We start from the raw sequence: 24,694 nt of genomic DNA, 5'->3' as shown, positions 1-24,694 counted from the left end.
CTAACAAAAAAGTCCCCAGTGAGTCTGGATGGACTAAAGAATAAAAAAGACAATCAGAATTCTTGCATAGACTAGAGCTCCAGCCTGCAGTAAGTTTTACTAGATTTTTCTTTAATAAATTTTAACTATAGTACTTTAAATATCTTCTCATCTTTTTAAATTCTTCCTTACAGCTTCTTTCATACTTTTCCTATTCATAAACACACAATGTGGAAATAAACATAATCTGGCAATTGCCAGAGGGTGTCTTTATTTTGATAGCTTTTTTAGAGACTGCATTCATCTTCTGCCATTTTTTACATTCACAAGCTGAAAGATTACTGTAGGAGGTGGAGAGAATACTCTCCCATCTGTGGCAGTGTATAGAAGTATCTTCTTATATAAGAATTTTTTTCTGAGTATATGTATTTCAATATGTGTAGGATTATTGATAAACATCCAAAAGTATGGAGAGATTGCAGCATAACTGCACATCTTCCACATCCTACATAAGCATGCCTCAGCTCTTCTTCGTATATTTACTTTCCTATGAAGATTTCATCTGCGGTTTCTTTGTGAAGAATATGTATACTAAAATATGACATAAAGTTTGAAAATTTCCGAGTTTCATTTAGCTCTGTGAACCATTAGGGAAACAAGTTCCTAGTGTCTGTTCATCTTTGTAGAGTTTAGATATGAGACAAGTTAATCAAAATGGACCAGAGGAACTAAAAATCAGAGAACTATTTAACATTTATCTGAATTCACTGTTAATTTTATTTATTTATTTATTTATTTGTTTATTTATTTATTTATTTTATCTTTAAATAGTTTAAATAAAACATAACTATTTATGTTTAAATAGTTAAGAACGGCGTAGACAAGGACATGGATTATACAGAAAAGAAATGTAACAAAACTATCCCTTGTTCTTGTTACAGTAATCTTTCAAAGTATTTCAATGCCTGTCCTTGTTTCAGCTGAGACACAATTGATTTTCTTCATAGTGTCCAGTGTGGTGCTATGTTGTGGCTTTAGGAGAAACAGAATTTTCATAATACATTGATGTTTTAGTTGCTGCTGAGAAGTGCTGTATGGAGTCATAGAGTATTCAGTGATTCATCTTCTTATACTGTCCTGCCAGGAAGGGGCTTGGAAGGCACAAGGAACTGGGAGATGACAGAATCAGGACAGCTGACATAGACTGGCCAAAGAGATATTTTGTACCACATGACATCATGTGGAAAAACTATAAAACTGTGGGGAGTTGGCTGAAGGTACAGCCACTGCTTGGAAATTGGCTTGAAATCAGTAAGCAGGTGGTGAGAAATCGCTTTGTGCATCATTTGTTTTGTAAATAAATATCTCTATATTACTATCATTACTGTTGTTTCTCTCCTCCTTTTCTGTCTTAGAAAACAGTGTTTCTCTCAAACTATGCTTTCTCTGATTCTTTCCTGCAACTCACTGGGAGGCTGTGTGGTGTTTAGATGTTTGCTGGGTTAAACCACAACAGTTCCTAAATATTTTTCTCTTTATATAAGAAAATAAAAATGTAATAACCCAAATTATTATTTTTTCCATAAATGAGTTTAAATTCAAGAAGTAACAGTACTATGGTTGAAATAATAATATTCTTTGAGCATTATATTAGTGTGGTAAAAACTTCAATAAATTCATTAATTAATGTTGAGCATCTGATTTGTATTCATTAACAAACACCTGCATATTCACAAGTGCAGCAAGCATGAATGTCGAGATGAGTTACTTTTCAAATTATAGAGGTAAAATGGGGACATCAGATTAGTAGTTTACAAAATTTGTTTCTGTAATAAGAATCAGTCATTTTTGGCATTATGTGTAATAGAAAGGGAATAAAGTTGGATGAGAAAATGATGACAAAGGTTAATGTGTTGCCTTGTCCTTGGGTTATTGTTTTATTGTTTTGATTGACAGACAAATTTTGATCATCTAGGTAACACTTGAAGAAAAAATGCCAATTACAAGACTATTAGGAGAGGCAGATAACTTCAGCTGATCACAGAGGCCAGAAACATTCTAGAAGCCAGCAACCTTGGATATGGGGGAGCAATGGCATGCCCATTGAATATGAAGCCTTGCCAGACAGATAGAAGAATCTGAATTATGACTTTTCTAAAGTCTTTAGATGGGAGGCTTGTAAAGCTGCTGTGCTTTTGGAAAGCTACCCTCCAGGGGAGGGTAGGAGCACCTTTGGATTCTTGGGATACATCAGGAGTAATGCATATACTCCATCTATATCTTCTGAGACCTGAAGAGTTATCTGACATTTCTGTATTTCTCAAATATTTTTCTGAGCTGTTTAAATACGTATATAATATGTAATGTTGTACAGGAACTATATAATAATATAGTTCTCCTTTAGATAAAATGTACCTTGATTTCTTCTCTTTGCCATTAGACCCTTTATATCATTCTCAGCTCAAGAGACAAAAATTATGATGACATGATAGTCTGTTTACATGGATGAATTTGTTGATACTCTGGAAAGTCCTCATTAGCAGTGGTCTGTATAAAACATTATCTGATCTCTGGCACGTATCGTTTTTTACCAATGTTCAGAAATGTATTTCAGGTCATCTTTGATTAAAGGATATTAACTCAGGCTGCATAAATCCACATAAAATCCTACTGACAGTGTGAAAGTTCCTACTATTTAGAAAAAAAATCAACTATAGACTATTATTACCAGACCTTTCTTATCCTTCTTTGATAGAGAACCAGAATACCTTCCATCTTCAACTTGAAATCATGTCACTGAGATGAAATGAATTTGCTCATGTGTTCATGTCTACAATACCATATATTATGCAATTGTGTGTGTGTGTGTATATACATACATACATACATACATACATACATATTTATTTATTTATTTATTTACTTAAAGCAACAGATATTTCCAGAAGCAGAAGTCATAGATTTCTTGTAGAGGAAATTTTATTTTGTGTCTTAATCTCTTGGTTCGTAGAAATTGCTGTGATTATGAGGTTGGGCATTCCTTGCAGTATATCTACTCTCTATTCATTTACACTAGAGTTGAAAGAATAAATTATCTGTCCTTCTTTGACAGGTGCCCTTTCTGTCCTAATCTAAACATGAAATAGCAGAATGTGAAAATCTTGACAGTCATGCACTCTCTAAAAAGAGAAGGAAAAAATGAGATTCATTCACTCCGCTTTTTTTTTTTTTTTTTTTTTTCCTGCTAACATTTTTCGGGTTATCTACTTCAGCTACAAACAAGAGCTTAACTGTGGACTTTCCTTTCCTGTAATAATGTGTATAATTATTTTTTTCAAATGTTTGTGTTTATATGGTGAAATTCTGACTTTTCTTTGAGTTTTCTTTGTTTTACTCTTTTCTTTCTTTCCTCTTTTTGTTGTTGTTGTTGCTGTTGATGCAGTATCAATAATGAAATGGTCAAAATAATTCTATATTACTGTGTCCACTTTTGGGCCCCTCACTGTAAGAAAGACATTGAGGCTCTGGAGTGTGTTCAGAGAAGGGCAACAAAGCTGGTGAGTGGTCTGGAGAACAGGCCGTATGAGGAGTGGCTGAAGGAACTGGGATTGTTCAGTTTGGAGAAGAGGAGGCTCAGGGGAGACCTTATTGCTCTCTATAACTACCTGAAGGGAGGTTGTAGTGAGCTGGGGATCAGCCTCTTCTCTTGGGTGACTAGTGATAGGACCAGAGGGAATGGCTTCAAGCTGCACCAGGGAAGATTCAGGCTGGACATTAGGAAATACTACTTCTCTGAAAGGGTGGTCAGGCACTGAAATGGGCTGCCCAAACAGGTGGTGGAGTCACCGACCCTGGTGGTGTTCAAAGAGCGTTTGGATGTTGTGTTGAGGGACATGGTTTAGTGGGAACCATTGGTGAAGAGCAAACGGTTGGACTGGATGATCCTGTGGGTCTTTTTCCAACCTTAGCGATTCTATCATTCTATGAAATGTCTATCTAACTGGAGCTCTCAAACTCAAAGAACAGACTTATTTAAATATGTAATCTCTCTAGTCATTATAAGGTTTTGTGCTGCATTCTTTGTATTAAAGGTTTAGACTCAGACTGAGGATGGCAGTAAGGAGAAGTGTTATTTTTGTTTTTTGCCAGGAGCACCTACACTCTCTATGTAGTGAGTGAGAATGTTAGTTTTCTCTTGATATCACTAAGACTAAAGAGAAAAGAAATATCTGGCAGGAGCATCTGAAATACTTTGTAAGTATTAGTGACTTTTAAATAAATTCTGATAGCTATGTTTTATCTGCCATCATATTACTCAATCCATCTTGAAAGTTTTCTCTAGAGCTCTTCACCTTCAACCTTCCTTTTTGTGACCATGAATGTCAGGTTTTCCCCCTTGCTGTTCACCCTACATTTTTAATCATTTTGTGAATATGCTTGACAATAGAACAATAAGTATTCACTCTTGTTTTGTGAAAATTGGCTTTTAATTCCTATCTTCGTTACCTCATCTTTAAGTAGTCATTTAGACAAGGAAACAACTTCGCACAGCTTATTATTTTTTCAAGATTTTATCATGCATCCTTTGGAAATTGAAGTTGACTAAACTCACTGATTTTACACTTGTTTTATGCTTGTTTGCTCATTTGCAAAGACATTATTTCTTACATCTGTCTTAAATTTCTTGCACAGAAATATAAGCCGGCTGCTTCTGCTTGTTGCCAGTTAATGTGGAAACAGTTTTTCTCTGTTTGGTTGGCTGGTTGGATGTTGTTTTTTCCTCACTTGCATTTCCACTTTGTGTGGAAAAATCTGCTTGGTCTTAGAAAGACCACTTCCTTGATCAGAAGATTTCTTCTTCCTCATAACTTTGTCTGCAATTACTTGCTTTCTGATCATGTAAGTAGAGAAGAAAGTAATGGATTCATTTCATCCATGCTCTCCATTGTATTTATACCTATCACTAACACACACAGAAAAGTAACAGGTCATTATATTCCCTTATTTGACTGGAACTTAACTTTATCACAGTTATGTCTTTAAGAAAGAGAGCGGTTATTTAAATGAATTCTGTATTTAATTTCTTCTTGGTCATTCTTGCATTACAAATGTTCATCTGTTTTTTCACAACAGCAGAAAAATTAAAATCTTTCAGTCAATTTTGTACAGTTTATCAAGAATAACCTCAGTTCTCTTTAACTGGTGAGGTAGCAGTGGTCCCTCGTACTACCTCACTGCTCAAGAACTTGCACAGATATTTCATTTCTTTGCTGAGATTGTTTTGTGCTCTGTTTGGAGCTCTTCATATATTGAGATACTAGCAAGAGAGTTAAAGTTTATAGTGTCTAATAGATTTGGACTTGAAGTTATATCTTTCATTCTGTAAATTTACATTTTTTTTTTCCCCTGGTGATGACATTAATCAATAATGAATAGTCAGGGCAAAGGTGTATGAAGTCAGTGTTCCTTTGTTCTCCTTCTCTGTTTGGAAATTAACAATAGCTGAATGCAGAACATGAACAACATTTGATCAATCATACTGTCTCTTACCAAGCTTAAGAGTGAACAACTAGTTTATATGCATCTGTGAATAAGTATTATCCATTTTTACTAATCCAGAGACTGTATGTTGAATGTGTGAAGAAAAGACAGAAATCTTATCTCAGACTGATTTCTTCCTTGACTCCTTTTAATTTTACATCCATTTATAGAACATTATTTCTTTAAATTCTAGTTCTTTGTTTGATCCATATCATTTTTTTAACAAACACCAGCTTGCTAAAGAATTAAACAGGTTGTATCCTCCCTACATATTTTTGTGTTAGTAGGGAGGTCTTATCCACTATAGGATGCTTTTAGGGAACTTAAAAATGCCATAACATTTCTTGAACATGCTATTACCATCACTAAAATACCAATTTTGTACTTGTTTTATCTTAATCAGAACTGTATATATATTGTAACACAATATATTAAATGAAAATCTGCTGAATATGTTAAATTATATCACAGACAGAAAATACTCTCAACTTTAATAAAATTAATTTCATTTTATTCATTAAATATGTAAGCAGATAACCTGTTTTTCTTTGTTATGTTATTATTTATTTATCACATTTCAGTGATATTCCAGAGGAATTCTTTGATTCGTTTATATTATATTGGTGATAGAACCATTTAGTTTTCATAAAATCAGGGAATCATAGAAACTTCTGAGCTAGAAAAAAACCTACAGTATTCATCAAGTCCACCTACTAGCTCCACAGAGGACCATCCAAAATTCAAACCCTGTTTCTGAGAGGAATTTGTGGCCTCTCTTTATCTCCACCATACATGTGGAGTGGCTATGTAAGATTGACAAAGAGACTAACATACTTTTTCTTCAGGAAGTGAATCGTTAGTTGGTAGAACAATATGAGTAGCTTCTGGTTAACTGAGTTTCAGTGGTGGATGTTTTTAGTAGTCTAAAATGGAGAGCGAATCTTCCTATACTGGCTTAGAATAGGCTCTATGGGATGGATTGGATTGTAGTGGAATGTTGAGAATTAGCAGAGATGATCTGGACTGGACATTGTGGTGAAGTGGTCTAACATGGAGAACAGTGTTGAGCTGATAGATAAATCCCTTTATCTAAGCAGGACAAGAATGAATGATCCAGGCATGGTGAACTGGAAGTTAATCTTCTAGCAATATACAAAGGTCAGTTAAAGATTATTCAAACTGTTAATTAAACCTTGTACTTAGGTTCTAAGTTATTATAATAAGAATAAAATCTTCATATAACCATGTTTGTGGAATTCCCCAAGTAGCACAGACTGATGGAATAGTCTGACCATTTCAGTATTGCGTTTTAAGCTGGCAGGCAGCTAAACACTACACAGCCGTTCATTTACTCCTTCCCCCAGTTCCATTGTGGTGGAGGAGCCAATCAGAGTGGAAACAATGGTGGAACTCATAGGCTGAGATAAAAAACTTTTTCCTAAAACAGGAAAGGAAAAGAGAAATAATAATAATGATAACTGTATAGACAGGTAGATATTTATGAAACTAATGATGCACAATGCAATTTTTACCACCCGCCAACTGATGCCCAGCAGTTCCCTAGAAGCAGCTGACCCCTCACCAGTCCCAATATCTCTTTCACTAGTTTAGATCATCTGTTCTAATTCTCTCCTACCCGCTCCTTGTCCCTCCTCAGCCCATGTGCTGGGAAACAGAATAAGAAACATCCTTGGGTCTGTGAAGCACTTCTCAGAAACAACTTAAACATTGATGTGTTACCAACATTGTTTTTCACCGAAAGCCAAAACATTGCATCATACCAGATACTACAGTGAAAATCAACTGTCCCAGCTGAAACCAGAACATTCAGTTATTTATGGGACTGTGGTATTTATGCGATCTTTGCTTTGCCAGAGGAAATGGTTGATATCCACTGATTATAGCATTTTTTGGGTGTTTTGAACTTATCATCTTAAATCAAGTCTATGAGGAAAGAGGACTAAGAGGCAACTTCTGTAACTGACATGTTCTGCGTGTTGAATAGGTCTCTATTTTCAGTCTCTGTAAGTGAGATGCTGGAGAACATTAACTAGTAATTTAAACTCTTTAAAAACAGTATCATAAAAGACTTAATTTCTTTGGCCACCAAGGCCACAGATTTTATTTATAGTATGTTGCAGTATAAAAGCAAATAAATTTTTTCTGTACATATTTTAGATTGATCAAATTTTTCTGTCTTGAGAGATTCAGGTGTCTGATTTTCAATGAGTTTTCATTTTGATAGGAAATATACTGTTTATATTTTTCTCCAATTTGCCTGTACAAAATGATGAAGGACTGAACGCAGTTACACTACACTTGATAGCAATTTGCTTTAGAGGCAGTACTCCTAGATAAATTTTAGTCTTTTTTAGTACTTCTTAGTAGATATTAGATTCAAACTGAGAGAAAGTTTATAGAAAATGTTAATTCTGAAAACTAAACAAAAACTAACCTTGAAAAGTAATATGCAAAGGAACTTTTAGTGACAGATAGCAGTATATTTCTAAATTGAGCTACGGCTTACTGTGAAACCTAGAAAGTCAAATTTCTGTCTTTTTCATTTGTGTTTCAAAAGGCAGAAAGGAAGGCATTTGATGCTTTCAGGTAAGTACTAAAGGGTTAGTTGCTGGTTTGAAGAGAGAAATGAAATAAAAAGTAAATATACTTAAAGGGAGAAAAAGAAAAAAAAAAAAAAAGAAGCTACCTCCATGCTATAATAGAGAAGAAAGTATTCTGAACTGTATCTTCAGATAATTTATATGATTAAGATTCTACTGTTTTTTCAGGTCTTTCTTTACTTATCTTTACTGAAGTGAGCTATGAAATACATATAGACCTGGCTAGATAATTATACTTCAAATATTGGTTTGCAGTAAGAATTAGTATCTCTAGAAAACTGTCACACCTTTATTTAGAAATAAGTGGAAAAAATAAGAAAATACACTTCTATATGCTTACACTTATTCTTAGTTGATGTAGATTCCAATGACATCTTAGTGACTTAGTTTGAATAGTCCCTCAACTGAGATTCATTTCAAGTTTATATGCACTACCAAATATTGATTTGTACATGAAATAATTAAAAATGATTGCTGTACTACTACAGCCAGCTGCACAACATGCTCTCTAAAGGGTTAGATATGTGTTTAGAGTTTAATATCTATAAGCACTTAAGCATTTATTCTGTGTATCTATAAAATGTGTATGTATATAAATGGCTTGTTATTGTGCATTTGAAGCAACAACAAATATGAAAAAGTCTAAAGGCAGTCTTTCATTTGTAACATAGTATAGTAGTGATATCATTTCTACCCGAGTCAACCCCTTAATCTCTTTATTTTTAGGCCTGTAAGTTATGAAATTTAATAGCAAGCAAATCAGTCTTTTTAAAAAATGTGTGCTGTACATTTGTCACTTACGACACCAGGAGACAGAATAATTTAACTTAAATACATCATGGAGCTTGTAATAGAAATTAAAAAAGAAATAGGAAACAATTGATCTTGAGAATAACCCCAAAGGAGGCAGGAAGGTTGCCAAAGCTTTGGTTTTGATATAGCTGGCAGTTTGCTAATAAATCTTTAAAATTACTTACTTTTAATATTACTTAATTATTAAATATCTAATTTTAGCATCTTCCTGTTTTGATATTTAGATACATTTTTTAGACAGTTTGGCCTTATAATGAACCAATCAACAATTATTTGAGTCAGGCATTTGAACTAAAGAGAGGTGAACTAGATTTTTGGAAGTACTGATGAACACAAACCTTCAGTCATTGTTCAAAGCAAATCTAAATTTGATGATGTGGTGCATTTGCCAGATCCCTAATACCCACCCAGAAGCACAGAGACGAGTGAAGGAGGACTAGGAATACGAGGCTGTAGTCAGTCCATGACTACTCCAACAACTCTTCCCTTCTCATTTTGTTTTTCTTGTTCTAGTGTGGATCTTTCTATAGGCTGTAATCCTTCAGGAAAAATCTACTTCAGCTTCAGATTTGCTTGAGCCACAATTCTTTCAGGAAATAACCAGATGCGCTGATGTCAGGTCCCTTAAAGGCAGCAGGGTGGATATCCAATGCCTTCCTGATCCTCTCTGTGGGATGCAGGTGATATATGCTGCATTGCTTGGAGCATCTTCTCCTCCTTGTTCTCTTAGAATTTTCAAGTTTGTTTCTCATACTTTTCTCCCTTTGCTTTTGCCTGACAATTTTTCTCTTTCTTAAATATATTTTCTCAAGAGAATCATGCACATGGATGATGAGCTCAGTTTTGTCCTTGTGTGGATTAATTGTGGAGAAGGCTAGAGTTAGCTGCATCTGATACAGGACATCCCCTGCTCTCCTCCCACAGAGATGATGCCTGCACACACTATTGCCTAAATCTTGCCACCTAAAAGTGATGCATCCAAAATATATTTAGTTTTTCAGGCTCTTTGCAGCCAATAGAAATCGGACATACATTTAATGACTTAATAATAGTGATGGGAATTGCTAAAAGAAAAATTAATTTGATGTTGTCTCAGACTCATATCCTTAACTGCATTGTATGGGCACAGTTTTCTTAAACTGAATGAAAGCCTACCAGCTCACATCATCCTAAAAGTGTTTTCAGTGCTTATAGAGATGGCATCTTGCCAATTTGCCCACAAGCACTTTTCCCAACACAGAATGATAAAGACCTTTCGAAAACAAGAATCATATTTTCATTTATTTTTATTTCTGATGATTAAAAAAGTTCACCAATAAATGAAAAATTATTAGAATATTGTTGACGGTTTACAGGCTGGTCCAGCCTGGTTCCGTGACTAGTGGGGTGGAGGGATTTTTTTTCAAAATCCACGCCTCCGGAAAAGGGAAACAAGGGACCCCCCCCCCCCCCTCCAAAAAAAAAAAAAAAAAAAAAAGAATTATTAAAAAAAACAGAGGAAACGATCTGAGGAGAAACAAACTAATTTACTAAATATAGTATCAGAATGCACGATAACACACTATAATACAATATAATTCAATATAATTGTTAATAAAATCAAATATAATTGAGAGAAGGATTGTCCGAGAGCTAAAGGCCTTACACTAAGAATGAAGCCTTGCATGCAGTCAGGAGCAGCGGCGAGACGATCCGAAAGAGAGCACAACGAGATGAAAAAAAAGAACCAGGTCAGGTGACCTACAGGCCTTATAACTGTTCCCCGGAGCAGGAATGATAATAGTATTCGAGCAGTCTTCTGGGGAACATAGTTCTTCTGTTCTGGACAAGTACCCAGAACCAGAGAATTTGCTCTTTAACTCCCAGTACACTGCATGATGTTGTGATGTGGAATATCGTTAACCAAAAATCATAAAATCATGACAAATGTACATTTGGTAGGCAGGAAATTCTGGTACATTCTCCAGCTCCAATTACAGTTGGAAACAGAAACAATATTGTAGGCTATTTTGCAGTAAATGTCTTCTCTTTTGTAGCTCTTTCAATTTTATTAAATATATGCAGAATCAAATAAAAGGAGAGACATTATTTGACAAGTTATTCAAAGAATGTACATGTTGCCAGTGCTCTGCGATGGTTTTGAATAAATGCCACAGTCAATAAAATGTATTTCTCATTTATTTTAATTATGTGGATTTGGTTTTACATAAATTCAAAGAAGAAACAATGTCTTAAGCCTGAGGACAAATCATCCCATTTGATTTTGTTGACCTAATATGAGAAAACACAATGGTCAAAGCATCGTATGTAGGAAATGCCTCTTTTTTTTCCATGTTTATAATTGTCACGGACAATAGTAGAAGTATTAAAAGCTATATAGTGCTCTTTGAAGCAAGGAAACTAATTCCACAATATACAGTTACTGTAAGCAGTTGTTGATGAACAGTTACCAACATTTTAAGCTTATATACAGGAGAAAATAATAGGATGAACAAGAGGAAGAAGGATGCTACACAGAAAAGGATTTCTTCCTAAGCTTAAATCATTGAACTTTGAAGCCTACCTTCTCAAGGTCTTTCACTGTAACCCACAGTCTTTCATTTCCAATTGGTACCATGAAAATGTCAGTTTGATGGTATATTACACATAACAATGCCATTGAGTTAGCATATGATGGCAACTGGGACTCATTCAAACTTTTAAAAACTCCTCACGTTTTAAATAAATTCTGAACTGAAGAATTTTCAGACACATAAAACAAGTCATTCATTAAAAGCACAGAATTCTCAATACATTTTGGAGAATTATTCTTTTCTTATGTTTTTCTCATTGGTTGGTTGGTTTTGTTGTTTCATACAATGCCCCTGACAGGAAACACAGTCCCGTCAGATGTCCAGATGATTTACAAAATATTTTCTTTCTCTTCCTAGGCTTGCTTAAGTATTAAGGCCCATTGTAAATTACAACTCATCTATAGATTTTATCTAGGTTTTTAAGAACTAGAATTAAATCTATTCTATGACATTGATTAGGAAAAAAAAAGATATTCAGTTTCCTAACTACTTTCTTTCCTTAAATTTTTTTTCTTCCAGTCACTAGTGCTCTCATACTTATCTGTTGAAATGATTTGAATCGTTTCTTGAATGACTGGAAGTCTGATTTCAAGCAGCTGAATTCTTGGTCAAAATTTGTTTTCCTTTTAGTGTTCATACATATAAGGACATAAAGATTAAACTATTAATATTAAAAATGTGATATAGTGTTGATTCTATATGATGATTCGCTCGTTGAAGGCGTAATATATTTTGTAACTTTGAGTGACACTTATTCATAGGCAAGTGTGATCAGCCTTTGTTTACTTTTGTAGAAATCCATTATCACAAACTGTTTCTTATGTCATTTTATCTCTGCTAGTTCGTGCTGGTGGCTGATTTTGTGTATTCACAGAGACACACAGCAAATGGAAAATAATATGCTCAGATATGTGAACTTGTTTTTTTTTGTTTTTTTTTCCAGCTTTCTTACTCCAGCTACAGGAGGCATCATGATCACAGGCTTACATTTTGCTCGGTGACTTCAGCCAATCTGACATCTATTGGAAAAGTAGCACAGTGAGCTGTAGGCAATCTGGAAGGCTCCTCAAATGCATCAAGCATAAATTCCTGAGGTAGGTAACAGACACCCCCACTAGGGGCTGAACCTATTGTTCATCAGTACAAGTGAACTGACTGATGACATAAGGATTGGTGGCTGTTTTGGCTGTAGTGACCATGCAATGGTGAAATTCACAATCCCAGAGGATATGACAAAGACAGAGAGTAAAATCAGGTCACTAAATTTTAGGAAAGCCAACATCCAACTCTTCAGGGAGTTAGTCAACAACTCCCTGGAAAACTGCCCTCAAGGACAAGGATACAGAGCAGCAGAAACAGGGATAGGTATAATGTGAGGAGTATTGGGATATTGCTAGGCTATGTAGGGATGGGGTCAGGAAGGCTAAGGCTCAGTAGGAACTGGACTTGGCAAGGGGAGCAAAGAAGAATAAGAAAGGTTTCTACAGGTACATCAGTATGAAAAAGAAAGTTCAAGACTAGTGAGCAATACAGGCAGGGTGGTATCAAGGGACAAGAAGGCTGAGACACTCAACAACATTTTTGCCTCAGTCCTCACTGATAACTGCTATTTACAGATCCCTTAAATGGATGGGTCAGAAGGTAGGAGGAGAGGGAGTAATATCCTTCATGCTGTAAGCAATGATCAAGTTTTTAACCATGTGAAGAACTTGAACATCCGTAAGTCCTGATGAAATACATCCCTGACTCCTAAGGGAATCTGTTGATGTAGTTGCCAAGCCATTCTCAATAATATTTAAAAATTGATAGTGGGGTGAAGTCCATGATTATTGGAGAAAAAAAAAAACAACAAAGTTGCACCCATTTTTAAGAAGAGTAGAAAGGATGACCCAGGGAAATATAGACCTGTTAGTCTCAGTGTTATGCAAAAGGATGACCCAGGGAAATATAGACCTGTTAGTCTCAGTGTTATGCGACAGTTCAAAAATCATGGAACCTTGTCCCTGGAGACATTCAAGGTCAGTCTGGGTGGAACTCTGAGTAACCTGCTCTGCTGTTGATGTCTCTGTTTGTTGCAAGGGAAGTCCCTTCCAACTCAAATGGTTCAACAATTCTATGACTTATTTGACGAATTTAGAACAGTTAAATCTATCCTAAATGTTTCTAGCCTTCTTACCTCCTGAATTTGCCAAAATAGCCTTGAACCTCTGGATTTCTGCCACTGTTTTTTGTTCAGAATCATTACACAGGGACCAAAACTTGTGCAGGAGCAGACTATGCTCGTCTTGAGCATTCCAAATAATTTTCACTATTCAGGCAGAGACTCTTCAGGCAAAAGATAGTTTTCTTTGCACAAAAAGGAAAGATAGGTAAAGTTAATCCCTCTGCACAGTTATTGAGGGATGGAAATTTGTAGGTCAGTTTCTCAAAATAAATAGGATAGGCTCCTGCATTGAATTACTTTCTGGAGTACCATCCTCAACAATCCCATTGGTATCTTGTATTGGAGTGGTGTCTGGATGACCTCTGATATTCAAAAGGCAGAGTCTGTTTATAAGTTGTACCCATGTTTTGGACGCTGCAAAACCTCTTTGGAGAAGTAATCTTTTTTTTTGTTTGTTTGTTTGTTTTTTAGGAAATAATAGAGTGATTTTATACAGATTCTTCCTCATTTTTTCTCTTGGTTGTGCACTAGTTGATGTGTGTCAGAATGGTGTCCGTTTACGCATTTTGGATATCTGTGAACTACAAATGAACATGAAACTGGAAGTACAAGCAGAAAGAAGTTTTTAGGTTCCCTGGAGCTGAAATTTTGATGCAGAATAATTCTCTTGCTTGCTATTTATTGTTGAAACAGCGTGTACATATGTCTCATATTGGACTGTAAACATATTTACGACTCTATTGGAAAATTCTTGTGGTCTTTGTACACTAGAATAATGAGAAAAAAAATAAAAGGAAGTTCTACTCCATATATTTGTGACAGGACTGCAAACTATTTCTTTTTTTATATATAATACTTAATATTAGAATTTTTATTCTTCAGTGCATTGTAAGATTCAGCAGATTTAAAGAAGATTCAGATTTTAAGTCTTTTTGCTTTATGAATAGAAATAAAATATGTAATCATTTTACAGCTAGTATTTTAAAGCTTAGTACAAAATTGCATGATGATTCAGCTCAGTTTTACCATTTTACTGAATTAGCACAGTCAGAAAGGAAATAACGCATGCTTCAATCAAAGCCTATAGTTTTGTGTATCTACATGAAATAACTGCAGTGCAAGTGTAAAAAAATGGAAAATGAGTACCTCGATGAATGATTTCAGCTTTGAAATATGTTGGCAAGTGTCAGACTCACTGCAACACTATCTACTTACAATCTGTTGTTTTGTAGAAATATTTTTGATGAGGGAGACCACATTCTATGTAGTCTCTTCTAATATTTTCACTTACAATTATTTCTCAGTTAGAAGTCCATATGCTTTGATGATGAATGGGATCTGTACTCGCACTATTTTACATTTCTTGGAAATGGCATCCACAAAAGGTTGTCTAATGGGTATTCAGTTTCACTTGAGGAGAGATGATCACAGAAGCACACTGATGTTTTAGTGAGCTATTACTGTTTATGCACTGACCACTTTACAGTTTAAAGGATATAGTCTCTATGTGAACAGATGTTCTAGATATCCTGAAGCAAAAGGAAGCCTTATCAGAATAAATTCTTCCAGAAACAACAGATTTACATCAACTCTTTCTTTCACTTTATGTTATTTGAAATGAAAATGAAAATGAAGAGTGTTGTCCAAATAATCATCTGTTAGGAGTAAATATCTTAAAAAGTAAACAGCAGAGCATAATCTTTTCTTTCAGAAATCTGCACAAATTATAAACCTCAGTGAGTCATTTTTAAATAATTCACAAGCAGGGCAAGGGCATGTGTAAAAAAGAGAAACTGTTAAAGACTGTGGGTCAAACTGATCCAAATCAATTTAAAGTTACAACAGTGTAATTAAACTGGAAGGTTACTTTCCAGTATTTATGTCAAGCTTTTGTTCTGTAGCCTCTCCTTCTTCTTACCTGAGCAGATTAGAAGTTCTGAAGACTGCTACAAAACTGAAAAAAGAAGTTTTACTTATTCAACTGGTAAAGTTGAATAAGCAAGGACTGTGGTGATTGGACAAGGGGAAATGGTTTCAAACTTAAAGAGAGTAGATTTAGGCTGGATATAAGGGAAAGTCTTTTACAGTGAGAATGGTGAGGCACTGGCACAGGTTGCCCAGAGATATGGTGAAAGTCCTATCCCTGGAGACGTACAAGGGCAAGCTAGACCAGGCTCTGAACACCCTGATCTAGCTGTGGATGTCCCTGTTCATTGCAGGGAAGTTGGACTAGATTACCTTTAAAGGTTGCTTCCAACTCTGAGAATTCTGTGACTCTATGATTCTATGAAAGTTTGTATCATTCAAGTTGTATTCGGTTTTTAAAGGTGAAGAAAATATTGACCACTTTTAAACTTGTCTGGATTGAAAATGACTTTTTAGCATTATATTTCTTGCCTGAACCCTTTCAATTTGTGACATAATTAACATCAGATCATGAAATTTTTTTGGTATAATGTTTAGCACATAACTGTCTATTTTTATATAGCATATACCTGTACACATACAGTGTACTTGTAATGGCTTGTAACTATTTTTATTCAGGCAAAATTTCAACACTTTGAAATTTAATATTTAAAATATTTGTAAATGGCATTTAATTTTGCACATTATACAGAATGTTTGATTACTATAATTCTCCCCTTTAACTTATTTCAAAGCAGAAACAGCAAAGATTCTGAGTGGTTTTCTATGAAGAGCAAATAGTTCGGCCACATTTCTCTTCCAGCTTGCCCTTGATGTCTCACTCTTCAAGCTGAAAAAAAATTATAAACGGTATGTGATAATAATATTACATACTGAAAAATATTTGAGTTTTAAAACTATTCTAAAAAACACATGGAGTTTGCTGTTGTATGCTGACAACAAACTGCAGGAAAATATTGCAGTCACCACAGTGATAAAAAAAAAAAAAAAAAAAAAGCCGTATTTGAAGAAGTGCTGTAAGTACTAATTCCATTTTTTCCTTGAGAAAATTTGAGTAGATGATTTGCATGACTAATTCTGTTCATCAAGTATATCAGATGAGATGAAGACAAACATATATTTGAAAATGAAAATGTAGATGATGTAAATTTATTTAGTGTTTAAACTAATATCAGAACTTCTCCAAAAGCCAGATTTCTCCTTATTTCCACTCTTATGACTGAATCAAAATCACAGTCTTTATACTGCATGCAATGAGTTCAAGTTTGCGCTGAGTGTTTGTGGCGAGCTTCTTTGATTTTTTCTGGATTTTCTTATCAGTGCCTGGATATTCACATGAATTTTCTCTCCACACATCTCTCTTTTTCCTGTCTTAATCTGACCATCAAGCCCTCTAAAATCTTGCCTTGTAGAATAGGAGAGTGAAAGTTTGTTCCCTCATATCTCCCATATGTATCCCTTATCTCTTTTTTTTTTCTTTTTTTCCCAGATTGCAGGAAATAAAAGAAAGAAAGAAAGAAAGAAAGAAAGAAAGAAAGAAAGAAAGAAAGAAAGAAAGAAAGAAAGAAAGAAAGAAAGAAAGAAAGAAAGAAAGAAAGAAAGAAAGAAAGAAAGAAAGAAAAAAAAAAAAACCAGTACATGCAGCCAGTAAGACTGATTTTTATTACATAGTTACTCAGAGAGCCTTAGTAGCCCACAGGGGACCTAAGAGCACTCAATTAAAAAATTATGTTGTGTTGTGCTGTGGCAGCAAAAAGGAATAAAAAGTACTTCAAATGCTGTAAAGTTAAATTGATCTTCACAGTGACAAGCAACAGCAATAGATAAGGTCACTGAAAATTTTACCTTATTTAAAGATGATGTACATAAAGCATAAGTAATTATGAAATTTAAAGTTACATATTTGACTCATGATAGATGATCATCCTCCATCCACGTACTGAGCTCAGTGTGATCAAGGGTAATGGAGACTCTAGCATATCCATGGTGAGTTTCTAATCTTTTGCTTTTCAACATGTACTTAGTCAGTATCCAGTACAGTACTCAATACATTCCACCCTTTGCCTCTCTGAAAAACATGTTAAGAATTTAATTATACACTCATCATGCAATCTTTACAAATGTCAGTTACATCAGTGAAAAAAATTCCCCACAGCAATATCAAAATAACATAGTCACAACTCCAACAAAGGAGATGATAAATATACACGTTGCTTCTTTTCTCTTCACTTCTTTAAACAAAAAAATTCATTGCACATACTACATTTTCTAGTAATATCCACTTTTGTATTTTCCCTTTACTTCTCCCAGCTACTGCTTTTATCTTGAACTTCTCAAGGGCACCACACTGGGCACCAGAAAGTACACTCTCTCACTTCTGCTCAGGGTGAGAAGTTACAAGTTAAAAACTTGTGGGTTAAGATAATGACAGGGATATTGTTCACCAGTTACAGTCATTAGCTGAACAGACTCTATTTGGGGAAAAATAATTTACTACCAATGTATAATAGACAAGAGCAGTGCGAATTAAAAACAAACAAAACCACCTTCTTCCCATCCACCCTCTTCTATCTCTTTTACCCAGTCAGCACAGAGGAACAGCAAATGGGGCCTGCAGTCAGTCCATACAATTAATCTTTGCCTTTCCTTCTTGATCACTCTGCCCTGCTCCATGTGAGTCCCTTCCACAGGATGCCATCATTCTTAAACTGATCCTGTGTGGGCTTGCCACAGGCTGTAGCTCTCCAAGCACTCTGCACCACAGAACACATCCTTCAGGACCAAACTGCTCCTGCATAGGTCCCCACGGGCGACAGCTCCTCCAGGCCTCCTGCTCCTCTGCAAACTTTTCTCCAAGAAGTCTAGCCTGGAGACTGCTCCTGTGGAAGCTGTCCACGGTCTGCATCTTCCTAAAGGAGACATCCACTTGCTTTTCTGTGGGCTCCTCCATGGGCTGTACTTGGAGATCTGTTCTGCAGGGTGTCCCATGGGCTGCAAGGGGGCAACTTGTCCCTCCATGGGCCTCTCCTGGTCTGGAAGGAACTTCTGCTCTGTGCCTGGAGCACCTCCTGCCCTCCTTCTGCACTGACTTTGGTGACTGCAGAGCTATTTCTCAACTTTTTCTCTCCCAGTTGCTGTTGTATTGCAGTTTTTCCCTTCTTAAATCTGCTCTTCCAGAGGCACAATCAGCATCTCTTTTGGCTCAGCTCTGGCTAGGATTGGGTCCATTTTGGAGGTGACTGATCTGACATGAGGCACTTGCTGGGCTTAGCTCATAGAGGCCACCCCTGCATCCTCCCCAGTACCAAAATATTACCACATAAACCAAATACAGTGAAAGTCGATGGGTGCAAATTTTTCTGCAGGGAGAAAATCAATCACACCTTTGCATCATGCACATTTTCAAGTCAGAAGTCATTTTGTCAGACTACTCCTCTGTTGTCATCTGTTGCAGAGCAACAAAATGTAACGGAATACTGTTAGGAAGGTTCAACCTCTACTGTCATACCACTAACACCCTCCTCTGACACCATGGGCAAACATAATGAAATAGGAGGCATTACTTTTGGATCAGTCCACATATTTCTTACAAGGAAATAAGTATCCTAGGTTTCAGTTTATACTGTAAAATAAACAAATAAATAAATAACACTGTTCAGGAACTTCTTTTAATCCCTTATTTCAATTATATATTATCTCCTGAATATTCTCCATTTTTCATAGACCCCATTATAAGACATGAACCAAACCATGGAGAGAAATCCTAAAATTGCATTGTTGTATGTTTAATGGATGAAGGGATTGCATTCAAAACAATAATAATCAAAAAGTATCTAGTATAAAAATGTGTGAAAAAATGTATGAATTAACTTTATTTTAAAAATCCATATGAAATATCAGAATCATTCTTAATTTTCAATTAATTATTGATTATGCTACACATCTGGTGAGATATTTTCCAGACTAACTTTACAGTCATGTTGAAGACCATATTCAGCAAAGCATTAAGGCCTTAACAACTTGATATGACCAGTACCTTGTAATAAAAGTTGTATCTTGAATCCTGGAAGGTTTTTCAGTTCTTAATGCTTATTGATTTCAGTGAAGGTCACTCCATTACTACAGTACTCTTCCATTCCGCTCACAGAAAGCCATATTGTTAGGGTTAGTTTAAACACATTTCCCTACTTCTTGACAGCAGTGTATATGAAACTTTATGTTCAGTTTAGGCAGTCCATAGATGGTTTGCGTAACTCACAGTTGCAGTCAAACTGCATAATGTGTAAATACATATTAGAATAAAGCTAAAATAAGAATAGGTAATCAGCTACAGGCAAATTTTGCATTTTGACTCATCATCATTCTGTGCAAAAATGTCTTCTACCTTAGGCAGTAGTATTTCCATTTTATTCATTTGAAGAATGTGCTTATAGCACATCGAAATGCCATGTGCTGCATAATTTTAATGTTGAAAAACTAAATGAATATACAAATATATATGTGGATATTTTATGAATTGCATTACGATTTTTCTAATCTTTATTTAAAAGTAGACCATGGAATTCTCTTTTGTGAAGAGTACACAAGGTCAGAAATATTGGAGAAACAACGTTTAAAAAACTGATTCTTCTGTCATTCAAAAATAGGATTCTTCTGTCCTCGTCATTGCTCTGTACATTTTATGACTTTCCACAGTAGTTCTCACCAGTAAAGTGAAGTAAAGCAAAGCTATTCTTTCATCTAATGTAAAATGAAGAGTTAATTTTCTAACATGAATATGTGTTGCATGATTTGCCATTTTAATCATATGGAAATTTCTTACTGTTTGCATTGATGTAGCAGATCTTGCTTTGATTATTCGTATTTATTTTTTTTTTAATCTTTAAGAGTTAAACAACTTCTGTATCCTAGATTTTAATTCTCAAGTAAATGATTAATAATGTTAAACATGATTGTAGACTTCAGAACTACATACAGGCATTTCAAAAATGTAAATATTTGTATTTTTCTTTTTTTTTTTTCATGTTACTGATGATTTTAGCAGTGGGGTAATCTACACTGTGTTTAGCATAATCACTACAGCCTGCAGGATTTTGGAGATTATACAGGGAATTAAACTGTTTCCCATGGGCATATATGCTACTTGTAAAGAAAATATTGGTCCTTAGTTCTGTGTTTATATACTCATGCACTATTTATTCTGCTTATTAATACTGTTGTATCCTTTTTTGCTTTTTTCAGTGCTGTGGTTGTACATCTGTATAGCACTCTCTGTCTAAGCAGACCATATGGTGTATCTTATTTATGGGTTTCCAGTATTCTATTAAGCAGAAATTTTTGCAAGAAAAGGAGCCAGATAAATATTTATGAAGGAATTTTAGAATGTGGAATTTGAGAAACATGATATAATTGCTTTACTTCTTCAAAATGACACAGATGTCAGAACTTCTTTTGACTTTTTGGGGAAGGCTGATATAGAACTAGTACAGATATAAGGAAAGATTTTCCATTTACTAGAATAGGTCTTACATGGTGACTGGAGGAAATGGTGATTCAGTTGACTGCAGGGGTGATTAATGTTGTGCATAACATTTCACAGATATTTTACAGTTGCAATAAATTAAAATTGAACTTCTGTTTTGTTGTATAAGAAATAAAGTGCAAATAATTGGAATAAATCAATGTTGATGCATGTATGAGTAGGAAGTGATACACCTACATGACATGATCGAAGAGAAGATCACTCTGCACTGTTTAAGTAGTGAGAAAGAAAAAGCAGGAGAAAAGTGAAACAAACTAACAACATATCATTTAAAGAATATTGCTACATCATGTACTAGGACAATTAGCTATAACAAAAATGGTTTATATTTAGAGGAATGGGAGAATGGGACATGAAATGTAACTGAGGGTCAAAATAATACAGTTTACACATGAGAAAAGCAAACTGCAGGACACAGTTCTACATAGGGTGGCTTTCACAGCTCTCACTAGTCCAAATGTGGAACGGAAGAAGTGCAGTTTTGCATTAGGAAACTGAGATGATCTATCAATTCTGACTACATTTGCTAGGTTCCTAATGAAACAGAAAATATTTTGTTTTAACAAGATGTTGGCTTAATTGTTTCTTTTCTTTATCTTTCTTTTTCCTCAACAGCACCATAATATTATTTCTTACGGTTATTATATCAGCAAAAGTTAACTTTTTATTCTAGTTAGAAATAAACTGTGAAGGAGGATGGTGCCAACTTGAACTTGCTGCCCAGCTTTATATCATTAGCAACCCTGCTGGTTGGGTATTCTGTCCCTTCTCTGACGTCACTGATGAAGATTTTGAGCAAGACCGGACCTGATATCAATCTCTGGGGAACACTGCTAGCTGTGGGCCTTCAACCAGACTCTGCACTGCTTTTAACAATTCTCTGAACTCTGCAGTCAGACATTTTGTCCCATTTTGCCAGCTGTACACTTAGCCAGTAAAAGTGGGGCAGAATCTGATACTCCAGGATTTGACCTAAAGTACTGAATTGCTTCAGTAATAGGCTGTATACACTGGAGCACAAAATTTGCATGCCACAAGACTAGGATGGCTGCTTATTGAGTAACAAGCCTCCAGTAGCATGTGACTGGGCTTGATAATCTTGACGGTCTTTTGCAACCTAAATGATTTTTAGATTGTCCCTAAGACTTCAGATCAAAAATTCTCAAATTCTTGGTATTCTCAGTGTAAGTACTTGTCTATAACATTCAGAAATAACTCTCTGTGACTGTTTGCTTAACTCCTGCAGAGGTTTTGGCCTGATATACATTTGTGGTGGTCTAGTCTTTAACACGGCCCAAACTCATTCCCAGCTTCTCATTTCCTCCTCCTCCCCAAAAGGAGAGCAGCAGAAATTAGGATGAAAGTGCTCGTGGGTCAAGATAAAGACAGGGAGATCTCTGAACAGTTACGCTGATGTACAAAAGAGACTCAACATGAGGAAAGATAAAGTAATTTATTCTCAAGGTAAACCAGATGGCTTTCCTTAACACTATCATCCATGGGGCCTGAACTGATACACATAGGTGGACTCAGGGTGGCTCCATGTACTCAACACTTGCAGCCTTATGTAACCGATGAACCCAGAGTGTTCATTCTGCAATAAAAAGAAGAAATAAATTGCAAGGAACAAACATTTCATTCATATGCTGACTAATTCTCTTCCTATAATTTCTTTTTGTATCACATCCTCTGACGTATCTCAGTTTTTCTATCAAATTCTTTTGCCAGTCAGTTGCAGAAATGATGACTAAAGAAAATTTTTACCATGTGGGAAATACTGAGATTTGGATGTATGACTTTGGCCTCTGTTTGCTCAAAGATGAAAAAAATGGAACCCTTTATTGTAAAGGGAAATTGTTCCAAAACTATCTGTTAGTATACATCACGATACATTACCTTGAGTAGAATGAATATTGAAGTTATGTTTGCCAGAGATACTTTCGTTGACTCTTTACGGCATTAGTTTCTTGTTTCTTTTATCCCATTCTCCCTTCAAGTTCCTGCCTAATTTTGGCCCAGCTAGATGTCTAGACTGATACTGAATACATGCCAATTGTGCATTTCACTCTAATTTTCTAGTGGGAAAAATTCTGCAAAACCTCCTTCCATAAATCTCTGTCAAATGATGGGTGTGGATAAAATCAATTTTTCTTTGAAGGGAAAATTTCATAAATGTAGTGTATGGAACAGTGGTCAGAAATTCCTGTCAGGATTAAAAAAAGAAAATAGACTTGCCAGTTTGGTTGTGGCCCCTTGGCTCAACTGAGTGTCTGTAAATTAATCAATCATAAATAACCAAAAGAACATTTTTCTGCAGGCATATCTTATGAGCCGTTAGTCTTTCGCTTCAGGCTTCCTTGCTGGGAAGAGATGTGTTAAGGGTGATGCAGCTGACCTTCATCATTCCAGATGAATTCTGTGCTGATATTTGTCTAATTAAGCACCCACTGTCATTTACAGTAGAGCAAGCAGTCATGGAGTGGATTATTCAAATATTATTCAATTCAAAAATTCAAAATTTTTTGGTCAAGGATGTACCTGTGAACCAGGTTAGTTTATAATCCCTACTACCAACCCAGCTGTAGTGAGGAACTACTCTTGCTTTTTATCCAAAGAGAGAAATGACCTCCAGGTTCAAAATTTTGGTTCTGATAGTAAATAATGTCAGAAATCAAACTCTGCAATTATAGGATTCTTGAATTATTTGTTGTAGGAAAAGGGCTTATCAGCCTCACAGAATTTCAAAAATGCATTTCTGTTTGAAATAGAACAAGGTATAAAAGAGAGAGTCAAGGACAGCCTTGAGAAATGGTTCTGCAGAGGTGGAAGGGGAGGGATGAGAGAGAGAGACAGTTGATGCAGAGCACTTTCTGGATCTCAGTTGGAAAGGTCCAATAATAAAAGCCGTAATAGATGGTTTAGTAAGAAAGAGTTAAAAGAGGACTATAGATAATGAGTAAATTCTATGTCTCATTAAATGTTGGGAAACTTGCTTTTTAGACAGACCTCAGATTTTACCACGGCTTACAGCATGGATCCTACCCATGAATCTTACTTTTTTGGTCATTCAAACAATATAATATTTTCTTACAAGGAAAACAAAACAAAACAAAACAAAACAAAAACAAACAAACAAACAAAAAATCTTGTTAATTATCTCCACTACTAGACAGTTATAATATTCCCATTAGATCTTCTTGCTGCACTTTTGATAGAGACAAGGCTGTGCAAGTGTCACAATTGTTGATACCATGTGGGAGCTGCCTGCAGGCTCCTCTTTCATAATGATTTCATGCAGTGTCCAAGGAATTAGTGCAGCACAACATAGGTGTGAAAGCCACACTGCATATTAAGCTTAGTGCAAAACAACACAACTTTGAACCTATTCAGGTCAACTATTACATAGACTGCTAACTTGTTAATACCCAACAGTCTCCCAGTCAGGACCATTACAAAGATACTTTAATGAAAATTAAATAGTTAAGAACAAACTAGAAGCACTGGAAGGAGTAATAGAATCATAGAATCACCAGGG

At 35.4% G+C, this 24,694-nt stretch overlaps 1 protein-coding gene across 1 annotated transcript in view; it reads right to left on the bottom strand.

Moving 5' to 3' along the window:
- Positions 1-18,033: 18,033 nt before the first annotated feature.
- Positions 18,034-24,694, bottom strand: part of VSTM2A (V-set and transmembrane domain containing 2A) — a 59,288-nt gene continuing 52,627 nt past the window's right edge. The window contains exon 5 of the mRNA XM_015282361.4: positions 18,034-22,753. Coding sequence (XP_015137847.1) covers positions 22,749-22,753 — 5 coding nt within the window. The 3' untranslated portion in view covers positions 18,034-22,748. The remainder of the gene's footprint in view (positions 22,754-24,694) is intronic.

This window comes from Gallus gallus, chromosome 2 (genome assembly GCF_016699485.2).
Source record: "Gallus gallus isolate bGalGal1 chromosome 2, bGalGal1.mat.broiler.GRCg7b, whole genome shotgun sequence".
Taxonomy (NCBI): Eukaryota; Metazoa; Chordata; class Aves; order Galliformes; family Phasianidae; genus Gallus; species Gallus gallus.
Note: the sequence above shows the minus strand (reverse complement) of the source record. Positions and strands in the feature narration are given on the sequence as shown.